Here is a 15,756-nt window from a genome sequence, read left to right on the forward strand (position 1 = left end):
AGGATTCTATCCTGTATTCAAAAATAAATCAAAAGGAAAACCATGTTTACGCAAAGCATTAAGCATAGATATTGAGCAGAAAAATAAAATTGATGGAAGAATTTTTTTTTTTTTATTTGCACATATTCTATTATAACGCTTCCTCTGTACAAAATAACCAGTACTCGTAAAATGTAAATATTTGTTTTATATATTCGTCAACATAAAAAAACGGATTTAATAAAAATGCGCAATTATGAATAGATATATATTTCTTGTTGAAGACCTAAACATTCAATTCAGATGTGGCCTTTATCAAATTTACGATGCAGAAAATTTAAATGATTATTTGCCACGCCACTGTAAAGTGTATGCGACCTGACACTGTGGTCAGGAGCCCATGGTTTGGAGGTTCATTACCGGACGGAAACATAAACTAGCTTCATAACACTTCAACGGGTCGTTAATTCTAATTGTTGTCTAGCTGCAGGGGTTAGAAATAAACTAGATTTCACACCAACCGTTTCCAGTCCTGTTTATTTACAATTTATTTCGATCTTATTCCCGATTTATTTCTAATTTCGCACTTCTTTATTTCAAGATAGGCTTAAATTTATTACAAAAGACGCTCCTTTCCTGAAATGTAAGTGCTTTGATTTTCGAACAACCACGGAAGTTGTACACATTAATTCAGTAGTTTATGGGATAGAAGTAAGTTTAAAATGATTAAACAGACTGACCATTAGTCTGTACACCAAGCTTGATCATGATAACAAAACGTCTTTCATTTCATTAACTTTTAAACAACCATTTATCTAAGAATAAGTATAATTCCGAATGTAAAACAAATCTTTAAAAGTCCAGTTTACAAAATCGCTAAATAATTAAATGATAATGCCAGTAAGGTAGAATTTCACAAAGGCAAAATACATTTTTATAAATAATGTGTTTTGTTATGTCTACCTAAAGATCATGGCTGCCGCTAATTTCATTTAAGGTTTAATCCATTATCCAATTATTAAAGAGAACCGGCAGGTTTGGCAATAACTTGGTATACATTTTTAATCCCCCGCCGTGGCGGAGGGATTATAGGAATGGTCTGCGTCCGTCCTTCCGTCCGTAACAAAATCGTGTCCGGTCCATATCTCCTAAACCCCTTGAAGGATTTTCATGAAACTTGGGTCATATGATCACCTCATCAAGACGATGTGCAGAACCCATGAGTCAGCCATGCCGGCTCAAGGTCAAGGTCACAACTCAAGGTCAAAGGTTTGAGCCTTCTATTTTGTGTCCGCTCTATATCTCTTAAACCCCTTGAAGGAATTTTATAAAACTTGGGTCAAATGATCACCTCATCAAGACGATGTGCAGAACTCATGAGTCAGTCATGCCGGCTCAAGGTCAAGGTCACAACTTAGGGTCAAAGGTTTGAGCCTTCCATTTTGTGTCCGCTCTATATCTCCTAAACCCCTTGAAGGATTTTCATCAAACTTGGGTCAAATGATCACCTCATCAAGAACTCATGAGTCAGCCATGTCAACTCAAGGTCAAGGTCACAACTGAAGGTCAAAGGTTTCAGCTCTGTATCTCCTAAACCCCTTGAAGGATTTTCATGAAACTTTGGTCAAATGATCACCTCATCAAGACGATGTGCAGAACCCATGAGTCAGCCATGCCGGCTCAAGGTCAAGGTCACAACTCAAGGTCAAAGGTTTGAGCCTTCTATTTTGTGTCCGCTCTATATCTCTTAAACCCCTTGAAGGAATTTTATAAAACTTGGGTCAAATGATCACCTCATCAAGACGATGTGCAGAACTCATGAGTCAGTCATGCCGGCTCAAGGTCAAGGTCACAACTTAGGGTCAAAGGTTTGAGCCTTCCATTTTGTGTCCGCTCTATATCTCCTAAACCCCTTGAAGGATTTTCATCAAACTTGGGTCAAATGATCACCTCATCAAGAACTCATGAGTCAGCCATGTCAACTCAAGGTCAAGGTCACAACTGAAGGTCAAAGGTTTCAGCTCTGTATCTCCTAAACCCCTTGAAGGATTTTCATGAAACTTTGGTCAAATGATCACCTCATCAAGACGTTGTGCAGAATTCATGAGTCAGCCATGTCAGTTCAAGGTCAAGGTCACAGCTAAAATCAAAGGTTTACCCTTTCACTATCCATAGCAGTGGCGGGGGATTTAGCTGTCTTTCAGACTGCCTTGTCCAGAATTACTATCGATGTCGTATTGATTACTAAATGGATTGCCACTGACTATGTTGTAGCCACTGACGGACGGACCGTCAGGGGAGGTAACTAGAGTCACGGATTTGGACTAATAATGTTGTTACTATGGTGAAATATAATTTGTTTTCCTTTTTCCATACATATTTAATGCTAAGATAATCATACTTAAAAATATAAACTATCCATTTTATTTTTTTTTAAATAAGATTTAGGTCGGGTATGATTTATTTGTACATGTATTTTGGTAATGCTTTAGTAAACTAATGACATTATACGGAAGACTATGTTGACAAAATAAATAAAAAATCTTACATCATTCTAAATATATGGCTGAGGTGATTTTGTTTAAACAAGGATCAGATCTGTTCATAGCAGTGGTAATCTAAATTCGTATTTACGGAACTATTTGACGAAAAGATTTTTGTAAGTCCACAATTTAACAAGTTTCATCGAAATAAGATTATAAAGATTGTAAATAAACGAAAATTTTTAATCGCACTCATGTCTTTCAATGATTTTTATATGATCGCGTTAATAGTGTATTAGGATGTAAAAAAAAAAAGATTATAAAAAGCACTAAAAATTAAGTCATGGTAACTTAATCAAATAGAGCCGGTAGATAGCAGACGTTTGAAACTGTTTTATGAATAATTTGCGAAAAGCATTTTCCTTGTATCATTTATGTGATTTATTTGTTTGTCTATTATTACATACAACATTTTAACTTGTGTAACCATCTACTTTTCTGTGAAGGCAAGTATTGGCTAGGCCCCATGTGGTTCTGGGACGATCTGTGTATGAAAAGAATTGGAACCACTGCCTTACCCTTGCATGATCGTAAGAGGCGACTAATAGGGTCTTAACACTTGGTTTTGCTGTAACTCTGTGATTCCAGCAGGTATGCAAATTTTGATTCCATACCTCATGTTTTTATTTCGATGTAAATGAGATATGAAACCAAAATTTGTAGTCCTGTTTAGCGCCATATAACCTATACTTTGTTAGTGCGCCGTAAAACCCAAATAAAATAAAATAAAAAGTATTGGCCAGAAAAAAAAATAAATACGGTCGATGTTTACCTTGACAGCAACTTTTTGTGCCTAGAAGTTACAAGCTAGATTACCATGAAGAAAGGGAAAAATACTAAAGTTAGTCTGGTATCGACTAGATAATTTTTATAAGCACTTTTAAACGTGCAATGTGCATGAAAAGAGTGCTATATAAATGTGGTATAATAATAATATTTGTTTCTAAATTTCTACTTTCACGCTTTTACTATATCAGCAAAATTCCTCTTAGCTCCAATTACCTACAAGAGGCACAATTATACAAAATTAAGTTATCTGTTATTAACAGAACATAAAGTCTGCATACAAACTGAACTAAAGTAATACCGAAAGGCAATGGACCTGTTGCCAAACACACTCAGCCTACATAAACAAACAATTAACACTAAAGTTTCAAAAAATAAAACATTTAAAGCTCAATTTACGTCAAGGATGTCCTCGTCAGTTTTCTTCATACAAGAAGGCTTACCAATGTCTGTTTAGGTCGCGGACAACAACAAAAAAAGCCTCTGATGGAAAACTTCTGGCGTAATAGTGGGTTTAAGGACCCTCAGAATACTCCTATGAAATTCCTGCCGCCTCGACTTAACCAAAGATTCGTACAAGTTTTAACTTGATGGCGTCATGGGTACGGAAAAGCCATTTTCTATGACTAAATCGTCCTTCTTCTGACGGGAGTGATGGATGACTTATTTTGATATTGTAGTACAAGGCACGGACGGCTCGGCGGGGAACTGCCGAAAGTACAACATGTTTCTGATCAAATTCTTCATCAGATCACTGACAAGCTTTCTTTGATTTCACCTTTCACTCAAGTAAATTACACACCATAAAGTCAACAGATGAACTGGATTATGAAAAATGTAAACACTTGGGTCAAAAAATGCAAATAGCGGTGGCGGCCCGGGCTCTTCAAATGTATTCAAATTGGCGGCGTAATATGGCTACTGATTAAAAACATTGAGGTTTGAGAGAGGTCTATGTCCTTTCCGACATTTAGCATCTTGGTGATATGTTTACGTGTTTGATAAGGTATAATATACTGTCCGATTTCCGTTTACTTCAATAGTTTTAAAGGGCCCTCATAATTACGTAAAATATCTGATATTGGGAAAACACCTTTAACGTTAGTGATATAAAAGTAAATAAAATGTAAAAAAAAAAGAACATGAACATGATGTTAATGGCAGAAAATACAACCTGTGTAGACGGGATAGTGTTCGCCGCAAACGAGGTTTCGAGCCCACAGAGGGACAAGTGATCAAAGTCAGCGCTCTTAACCTCTAGGCCAATGAGGACCTTTTTGACGTTAATCTAGAGACCTATCTATTTAAGATTAATTGTAAACATTGGGCTGCTGTTTGTTAGTGTTTTTTTTTTGGTAATACTGTGAAATCATTAATATTCGTGGGGGACTAAATTTCATGGATTTCGTGGCTGAGTCAATCGACGAAATTTAATCCCAACGAACAAGTGAAATTCCCATTCATTTTATGTTGTAAAGTTGAAATCCACGAATTCATATCCCCACGATATTTCCGTTTAGACCAAAACCACGAAATTTCATGCCCACGAAATTAAATGATTTTACAGTACTTTATAATAATACTGAGGTTTTCAAAGTACCATTACTAGTTCGAAAGATATTTTCCTTTGTTAATCTCCCTTGAATTTTGTGATGCAATTTCAGGCGCTGCATTTTGCTTACATTATGCTGTCGGACAGTTTACGCCAGTGATATTCCTTTTTTGACTTTTTGGCCATAAAATCAAACTACATTTTTGTAATTGTAAATGTTGCTGCTGCCGCTTTTGTAGATCTTAATAGTAAAGTAAAACAAAATAATCAGAATTCTATTAAAATAACATGTGAATCTTTTTGATGTCTTTTTTATTTTCTTTAAGCAATATTACTAATGTGGTACATAAATTATATTTTAGCTCATCAACAACCGAAGGATGATGCTGTGCTATTTTGATCACGTTTTGTCTGTCTTCCATCCGTACGTAAGTGTCTTAAACCACATTGTCAATGTTGATAAACAAATAACAATTATGATTCTTGAATGGTACTCCACCTTATTAGCTATACTAAAGTAACCTAGAATTATACAAAAACAAAACTTTGCGTCTATATTGGAATCACTTTGCCTGGTCCGTCTGTCCGCCCACTTTGACATTAAAAAGAAAAACTTGACAAAATTTGACAACGGAACAGATTGCAATAAGAGAGTTTTGAGCACTAAACCATAACTCTATTTTGAATAATTTTAGATTTTTTCTCCTTTTTTTACCTATTTTTTCACATTGTACAACATTAGACAACATCTTTATTTCCTTTGAATGGTATTTAATGTATCTTGGCATCATGATAGAGAGCACATCTACAGTATTAGAACCAAAACTCTATCTTGAATAATCTTAAATTTCATTTCCTTAGGGTACTTTATTTTTAACATTTTATGACATTATATTCTATCACTTTAACCCTTTGAAAGAAAAAAGTTAATAAATATTTCTTTACATAATAATAGACGGCAATGAAAATATACGGTCCAAGAAGCTTAACTTAGTCTTGAATGTTTGTAGTATTACCTTCCCCTTTTTGCTTAATGTTAAAAAAACCACTTTACTTAATACAATGGAAAATAGGTTGTGTACATTTATTTTAAAAGATATTTACTTAGGTATAAAACACCTTATGTTATAGCAAACAGCTAAAACTACTTTAAAAAGCATCTGGTCAATTAAATTTTCACGACAATTCAAACTAATAGGATATCTGTTAGAAGTATGTGGTTCTTGAACTGTTAATTTTGACATGACCAGATATGTCTCATTAACATTTCGACTATTTCGTAAAATATGTATAAAATGGAATTAAATACGTTTAGATAGTTTTTATATAGGCTATAACATGTGGGGGTCCCTATACAGGAAAGTGCTCTTTGGTGTCTTTAGTCCTTTTAAGCAATGGACACTGAAGCCAGAGTTATTAACGTAGAAAAAAGATGAATTTCAAGGAAAAGCTGCTCAAAAAGTAAATGTTTTATCAATGATGCCCGCCTACCTGTAAAACAAACATAGTTCTGTAGAGGTCCCCAATGTATTGTAAAAATAATGAGTCGTGAATTTTGCTTCATTCTTATACAAGCCAACCAGAAGTCAAATTCCCTTATCAGGGAACACCACCATTAAATGTACATTACTATATCTGCATGGCCTTAATGGCAATTAAAACATGTGCTTATCAGTAACAGAGGAGTTTCCGAACGTCAGGTCACTACCGGTATATGTCTGGATTGTGTCCCTTTAATTAGTGCGAATTACGGAGTTATCTCTCCATAAACTATAAAATAGCCATTAAACGTTTACAAATTTCAGAACAAATGCTGAAAACAATGCAGCTAATTCCGCTTCTTTTAATTACGAATATATCAAAAGTACCTGACTGAAGGAATAAGGGAAGAATATGTTGATGCTATATCTCATTGAAAGTGGAGAAATATGGCAAACTTAATTCTTGAAGTTCGCTCTTTTTAAAGTTTTTCATAGTTGAAAAAATGAACAATTACTACACAGTATCCTTGTAAACAGAAAATAAATATATAATTTGTGTGTATAAGCTCAGTTAATTATTTTTATTTATTTTGTCTAGTTAACTACATCTAAAGTTCCATAAGGCTTTAAATTTTATGTTAAAAACAAATGGAACAGCTGTCCAAATAGATGCTATGCACAATTACATGTTAAGAAAAGTGCTATTTTTAATACTGTACATGAACATTTACAGTTACAGCCATAAAGGGAGGTAACAAAAACCAATAAATTCAAATTAACTTTCCACTGTATTTATCAATATTCAACCCATTGACAAATTTAAGAGAAAAAAGTTACCGGAAATAGGATTTAACCATACATTAAAAGTTTTTTTTTAATCATGGCGGAAAATGTGGCCGCCACATTTCAAATAAAGGCATTATTAGCCTTTAATGAAAATTTTTCTACAGTGGACATATCAAGTTAATAATGCGTATAATATTACGTCTTTAACGTTTATTACGAGTATAACTATTTTTGCCTACGGATGAACATATTGCTGTATTATTGTACGGCTCCTAATGTAAATTGCCGGTCAATAGTGTGTGCTATATAAATATAATAATAAAGATACAGGCCTTTGAAGATTTTAGCGAACAATTATATACAGTTCATATGCGACCTTTATACTCTTTACTTAACAGTTTGTTCAGATTTTACACAGTGTGACTATGGCCTTGTGACCATCATATTTTCTCATTCTGATATGTTGTGTAAACTTATTATGTTAATATTTTGCCAAGTATTCTTACAATGGGGAAACTCTATACGTTTGAGGAAGTTAGCGTCTGGGCGGTATAAGAAAATCTTATATATTGTTCTGAGAATAATGAAAAAAACACTACCTGAGGGTGTTCAAGTAGATATCTCTCTGAGTTATTCACTCGGGTAATATTATCTGTCAGTATTATCAGCAGTGTGTGAGCTTTACGAAAAAAACCATTTTTGTTACTTCTCAATGTCAGACATACATTATATAGCAAAACATGTGCATACTTCTCAATATCAGATACATTGTAAACATTATATAGCAAAACATGTGCATACTTCTCAATATCAGATATACATTATATAGCAAAACATGTGCATACTTCTCAATGTCAGACATACATGATATAGCAAAACATGTGCATACTTCTCAATATCAGATACATTGTAAACATTATATAGCAAAACATGTGCATACTTCTCAATATCAGATATACATTATATAGCAAAATGTGTGCATATTTCTCAATGTCAGATAATACATTATATAGCAAAACGTGTGCATATTTCTCAATGTCAGATATACATTATATAGCAAAACGTGTGCATACTTCTCAATGTCAGAGATACATTATATAGCAAAACGTGTGCATACTTCTCAATGTCAGAGATACTATATATAGCAAAACGTGTGCATACTTCTCAATGTGAGATATACATTATATAGCAAAACGTGTGCATACTTCTCAATGTGAGATATACATTATATAGCAAAACGTGTGCATACTTCTCAATATCAGATATACATTATATAGCAAAACATGTGCATACTTTCCAATATCAGAGATACATTATACAGCAGAACATGTGCATACTTCCCTATGTCAGATAAACATTATACAGCAAAACGTGTGCATACTTCTCAATGTCAGATATACATTGTATAGCAAAACGTGTGCATACTTCTCAATATCAGATATACATTGTATAGCAAAACATGTGCATACTTCCCTATGTCAGATATACATTGTATAGCAAATCATGTGCATACTTCCCTATGTCAGATATACATTGTATAGCAAATCATGTGCATACTTCCCTATGTCAGATATACATTGTATAGCAGAACATGTGCATACTTCCTTATGTCAGATATACATTGTATAGCAAAACATGTGCATACTTCCCTATGTCAGATATACATTGTATAGCAGAACATGTGCATACTTCCTTATGTCAGATATACATTGTATAGCAGAACATGTGCATACTTCCCTATGTCAGATATACATTTTATAGCAGAACATGTGCATACTTCCCTATGTCAGATATACATTGTATAGCAGAACATGTGCATACTTTTCAATATCAGAGATACATTATACAGCAGAACATGTGCATACTTCCCTATGTCAGATAAACATTATACAGCAAAACGTGTGCATACTTCTCAATGTCAGATATACATTGTATAGCAAAACGTGTGCATACTTCCCTATGTCAGATATACATTGTATAGCAAAACGTGTGCATACTTCCCTATGTCAGATATACATTGTATAGCAAAACATGTGCATACTTCCCTATGTCAGATATACTTTGTATAGCAGAACATGTGCATACTTCCCTATGTCAGATATACATTGTATAGCAGAACATGTGCATACTTCCCTATGTCAGATATACATTGTATAGCAGAACATGTGCATACTTCCCTATGTCAGATATACATTGTATAGCAGAACATGTGCATACTTCCCTATGTCAGATATACATTGTATAGCAGAACATGTGCATACTTCCCTATGTCAGATATACATTGTATAGCAAAACATGTGCATAATTCCCTATGTCAGATATACATTGTATAGCAAAACATGTACACACATCTCAATGTTAGATATACATTATATAGAAAAACATGTGCATACTTCTCAATATCAGATAAACATTCTATAACAAAATATATTTTTTGTAAAGAAACCCAAATTTTTTCACCTTAAGATTTGAAAAATTCATTTTGAGAACGAAATGGATAAATTTTATGATCAGAAGTTTACCAATTTACTCAGACATACAACATGTAATAACATTTCCTCTCGGAGATAGCGGAAAGTGTGTCTGTTCTTTTATCATGACATATGACCAAAATTAGCCAGATTTTCACGCAATTTACCAGTGATTCACTTAATAGCTATCTTTCCTGACGACACTATCTATTCAGTTCCCTATCTTGGCACTTGAAATGGGCTACTTATATTAAACATTTGGCCGAATATGTGCTACTTATATCGTAAGAACATAAACAAATGGCCTATATTAAAATGATTATGAAGTCATAATGAAACTACCCCTGATAATTCAAATAGAAGAATTATATAATACCCTTATATCTAGTGCTGTCAACCCTCTTTGAAGATTGAGGAATGGACTCCACTGCGAGAAAGTATTCACACTTTACCTTAATGTCAAAATGCCACCATAAGATAGTGGTATGCAGTGAACAACTGTCAGAAAGTCGGGAAAATACTGCAAATTAATTTATGCCGAAGACTAGGTTAATGATAATACTACGCAACAAAAGGATGTAGCAATTTCCGTTTTTAAAAGTTTGTAATAGTAATATTGAGAGTTATGCTTAACTCTTAATATCTACAGTTCAATTGACTGCAACTTTATATGTACAAAATAATGCCTTGATGATTAAAATGTCATGCATCAATGTATTTAAAAAGAATGTTTTTCTGTCATTTAGTGTCATTGTTATTGTATACAACAGTATCGAACTAATTATCAATCGAATAAACATCAAAAATTTCATTTTTCATTAGTTTTTCAGTACTTGACAATTTTCCCTTTCGTTTATGTCTTTCGTACAAGTAACGGTTTTTATTTCTTTTTTAAAAATACGGTATAAACTGATTTCGATTTAACAGAGAAGCAAAGATAAAAAATAACACCCCCCCCCCCCCCCCCCCCCCCCCCCCCCACACTGTCAAATGTAATTGATTTTGTTGACCTTGTATACAGTATTTGAAACATTTCATATCTCATTCATAAGAATAAAGGTCATAAAAAGCAACAACAACTAAAAAAAAAAAAACATTGAAGAAAAAGTTTAAAAAAAAAAAAAAAAAAAACAAAAAAAACCCAGATATCTAAAGACTATTTATCATACTATCAGGTTCTGACTATCAAATACGAAAGTCGCATTTCTCGTATGAATATGTTGATACAGACTACTTTGAGTTTGAGATCGTTTGATACCGAGCAAAACAAATCTATGAATGGAAATGTATTCTAATCATTCATACTTTCCCCACATTATAACTAAATGGAATTAATTGCCAGCCCCATACTTGCTTTTATTATAGAAAGAGGGAGGTAACTTCAAACAGTTACGTTTATTGCCTGTGATAATTTACTTCCCTTAACTGTAAAGCTTAATCTTGTACACTCATGCTATTCGGTTAATTTGCACTTGCAAATAGAATATTGACATGTAAGTTTTAGAGAGAGTCAGAGAGTCATTCATAGCCAACCAACTGCATAAATAATACCACGGAGTAGCTTAAGTTTATATATAAGTACAATCGTTAACGAGAAAACTCATGACTGGCTTCGAAAATATCCACTGCAAATGTGTAAGAAACTAGTAGCACCATTGAAGTCAAGGTTTGATATATTATATCAGAACGAGACCACGCCTAGATCTTGACTTATCATCTAGTTCTCCCGGAGGTCTAATGATCACAATAAAACGTGATCAAAGTAGCCTTACTTTTTCTAGGTCATTCAAAATAATATCAGGAATAAAAATGGTCGACACAAAATGTACGTATTTCATTCCTTTTGTATCTTCGCTAATAACTTTAGTGTTAGTTGGTGCCGCTGATATTCCATACAATGTGCAGATAAATTTTACGGATCTTGAAATCTATATAGAAAAACTAGTTGATGACCAAGTTGAAAAGAGACTGGCAAGTCAAGAGTTTGTTCGCCGAGATGATGTAGACGCATTAATTGCAACTAAACTGGCCACGCGAGAATTTGTTCTACGGGAGGAAATGGAAGCTACCATTGCAAAGAAACTAAAGGTCCAAGAACTGGTTCTTCTTGAGAAGCTGAAAGCGGAATTTGTTGAGGAATTTGCACCTATAGATTTGTATCAAAATATAGAAAATGAAACCGGAACTGAAAATGATTTAAACAGTAAGTTTATTCGTAGAAAGGAAACGAAATCAGAGTTTGCAGTTCGAGACTCGGGTAGAAAAGATCTAATGCAAGAACAGATTGAAAAAGAACTCACAATCCGAAAAACAAAGCAAAGAATCAAAGTTGAGACTAAACGAAGAAACAAAAGAGACCCGAGCGTTGAAAACGAGTATAGTAAAGAGTTATTTACGGACGAAACGATAGAAAAGCAGGAAGGAAGGCAGAACTTTGCCGAAAACAAGATAATGGTAAGGCACGTTATATTTCTTCCTAACAATTATATAAACCATTAGCCTGGCTCCCTGGCTGCATGGTTATTTTTTATATAAATACCGCAAGCAAAATAAGAAAATCTTTAGCCTCTAAAATAGCACATTTTATCTGATGGCTTAACCATACCTATGTTCGAAGCCAGGGGCAATAAAAAGTCAATGTAGTAACAACCTGCTGGAGTTACTTCCCGTTTAATGAATAAACATATATATGTTGAACAAACATAGGGACAGGAGCCAGTCTAATAAACCGTATGAATATGCATTTTAAGTTTTCCAAAGTTTAAGAGGAACATACTCCTGTAACATATTTTTTTCTGTTCCAGTTATTGCTATGTACAAAACATAAACGTTGTGATAAGAAAAGATGATTTAATAACTCCTGTTGTTTACTTCTTTTAAGGAGAACAGTAACAGAGATACTATAACGAGAGAGATAAGATCTACGGTGTACAACAATGACCGAAATTTCAAGAGGTTATCGCTAAATGGTAGGAAGTAATTAGGTTCACTGCAGTAGTTATCTGCCATCCTTTCGTCCACTTTAGCTTGTTGAAACATTCGCTGCCCTTTATCATGAGCCCCGTTTAAATATATATTATACATAGTTACCTATTCACCAGATGAAATTAGAGCAGATGCAGTGGTCCAGTGGTAACACTGAAGGACTTAGAAAACCAGCTCAACCCCTTGCTTCTCCAACTTAAAATTGAATATATCAGGATAACATTATAGGATAAAAGTCCCGTTTATGGTCATATGGGTGCTCTACACCTGGCACGGTTAACAACCAGGGAAGGCTCTGGAATTAGAGCGTCTTCTGTATCTTGCACTATCCTGCCACTAAAATTACTAACAATCTGAAGAAGTTGTGGGTTTCTGTTGCCGGCTATAAGTTAATCTAAATACAAAAAAATAGCAGGTGGAATTGCACAATTTTAATCGTTTGTTATCGTTGCTACTGAGGCGGTATATTTCCCAGGTAGTAATAACAATTTCACGGTCAATGTTTCCTTAACACCCGAGGTTCTGAGTCTAAAATGCAGAGATGTTGTTTACATGCCAGTCACAATGGCCGTAATAAAGTTGTTGCTTTGTCCAAGCCTTTTCTATGTTTTGTCTGGGTATAGGAGAAAATTAAAAGAGTTAGTATGACTTCGTTGAAATGTTGGCAATTATCATTAAATAAAATTGTTAAGGAGACGCTTTGGAAGCATAAAACGTAACTAAGCAAAATGACTCGGTCTGGTCGTTTGAGGTAATTAAATTTGCAACCACCCTCGTGCTCATGGGAATCTTAAATGGAAAGTAAAAATGAAACATTGAAAACTTGAAAATACTGGGAAGATATTTAGGAACACATTGATAGAGTCACTTCTTTAGCATAGAAACAAATAGCAACCATTTTATTTCTTTTTTGTCCTCCTGTCTTCCAGTGGGACACCAAGTTGGTTTCACTGCTTGTGTTTCTAGTGATGTAGTCACTCTTGGGGACAAGCATACGATTATCTTCGACAAAGTCATCTCTAACATAGGAGGTGCATATCATTACCACATCGGCATACTGATAGCTCCAGTAAAGGGAATGTATGTCTTGCATTTGTCGGCAACGTCTAGTCCAAACAGAGCTCAACAGTTGGCTTTCATCAAAGATGGTGTTGAGATAGGTACGGTATTTCCGAACGCGGTCGGTACGAATACTTACCAGACAGCCGGGTGTCACTGGGTCATTGAACTGGAACAGGGATCTGAAGTATGGATTCAAACAAAAGGGGCTGGTCAAATGTTTGGACAATGTTTTACAGTATTTTCAGGCTTCTTGTTAAATGAAATGGATTAATTAATATTTAGTGTATATCTTCAATGAAATAACAGAAGTTGTGTTCACAAGATGAAGAGACAGAACAGAAATTTAGATAATAAAGGTCTTTAAAAAAGCATCAATGTGCACAACTGTTTATGAGTAGTGAAACAAGAGGACCATGATGGCCCTTAGCCGCTGACACGATTTGGACTGTTGTACCTTGAATATAAATCATGAAGACCCAATTGCAAACTTTATCTAGATTTCATACAGAAAAACATTCTGATCAGGTTTCATATATATTATGTGGAAAATTTGGCCTCTACAGCTGCGTTACAGGCCTAGATCACTACTATACAAGTGCCCCCCCCCCACACCCCACCCACCTAACCCCACATAGAGTAGACGCAGTGGGTCATATGATAGCACTGAGAAACCATGGGTCGTGAGTTTGAGCCCCAGCTCCTCCAACTGAAGATTACTTACACTTGGGTAAATATCTCGTGTATTGGCATTTTACACCTGGCACGCTGAAAAACAGACAGAACTTTAATATATTAAAAACTTGCTTTTCTTCCTAAAACATGGTAAAAGTTGTAACATAATCCTAAATAGGTTTCGTTTTTCTTATTATAATGTTGTTTGAACAACAACATTTTATCTTTTAATACAAAAGTGCCAATAAACAGATATAACGTTTTAAAGTTATCATATATTCATTAGATAAAATACACAGTTTCCTTTTACCGCTTACCGAAACAGTTACATGCGAAAGGGGTAGTCTGGATTACCTGCCCCTTCACTGTACTAAAATACATAGTACGACGGGAACCAGACTAGCGAAAGGGGAAGATTTAATTTCATTGACATACATTTCGTTGTTTCGGTAAATAAAATCTATCCGAAGATCTTTTGAAAGCTTAGGATTCAACCAAGGAAAGTAATAGCAGACTCTGTTTGACTGAGTATGTACTTGAGAGGTATTAGAAAGTGCAACACCTCTCACGTCCCCTAGCATGGGCTTAAGCGGAATTCTATGGACTCGACGATCCCAAAGAACCAGAAAATACTACATCACTAAATCTGAGCACAGAGAGAACGTTTACGGCCGCCACACGTCATTTCAAGATTGATGTTGTGATAGTTAACAAAATCCTCTGGAAACATGTATTGCAACCAGCAAGAGGGTTTGGGTGGTTGGGTGGGGGTTTGGATGAGGGGGAGGGCAATTTGTCAAAACTATCCACAGTTTTCACGAAACTATTAAGATAATCGAAAAATTCGTTTTCAGAGGAGAATACCTCTATTTACTATAATTTATATCAAAAAATGCAATTCAGTGAGGGTTTTCAGCTATATTTACTGTTTCTGCGTAAAAACACTTTGGAACAATGTCGGGGCTAAAGTAAATATACGCTCTAGAATAGAGACTTGGTGCCTCTATTGCTCGTGCAACTTTGACTTGCAGAAATTACTTCCGGTAGTTTCAAGCATTTAAAAAAAATCTTACTTGTATTTGTATCAAAATAAAGATACAGCATTGACTGGTAGTAAATATAGGAAGGCGTTTTGAATCAATTCAATATCGCTCACAAAATTTATGTTAGTTTCCACGTCCATTTAATTGCTGCATGCTAGTTTCCTCGTACTTGTCTTTGTGTTGACTTTGTTACCTTTTCAAGTTTGCCTGTATTGAGTAGCTGTCGATATAACACTTGCATCTATGACGCTTTTATGCTGCGAGCTGAACACCTGCATGCAGCAAAAGAAAAACACATTTTTTTTAATAAAATAAAATATGAAATCATACACGTTCGGCTCAGCTTCATAACTTCTGAGCTTTTTTATCTTCGTATAAAAATGCCTGCACCACTTC

The 15,756-nt window shown here is 34.6% G+C and overlaps 1 protein-coding gene across 1 annotated transcript; it reads left to right on the forward strand.

The window, feature by feature from the left end:
- Positions 1-11,302: 11,302 nt before the first annotated feature.
- LOC123526980 (uncharacterized) lies at positions 11,303-14,200 on the forward strand. Its single transcript, XM_045306234.2, has 3 exons — positions 11,303-12,052; positions 12,480-12,567; positions 13,513-14,200. Exons 1-3 carry the CDS (start codon positions 11,336-11,338, stop codon positions 13,914-13,916), a joined length of 1,209 nt encoding a protein of 402 aa, XP_045162169.2. The 5' UTR covers positions 11,303-11,335; the 3' UTR covers positions 13,917-14,200.
- Positions 14,201-15,756: the final 1,556 nt, after the last annotated feature.

The sequence above is a fragment of the Mercenaria mercenaria genome, chromosome 14 (genome assembly GCF_021730395.1).
Source record: "Mercenaria mercenaria strain notata chromosome 14, MADL_Memer_1, whole genome shotgun sequence".
Taxonomy (NCBI): Eukaryota; Metazoa; Mollusca; class Bivalvia; order Venerida; family Veneridae; genus Mercenaria; species Mercenaria mercenaria.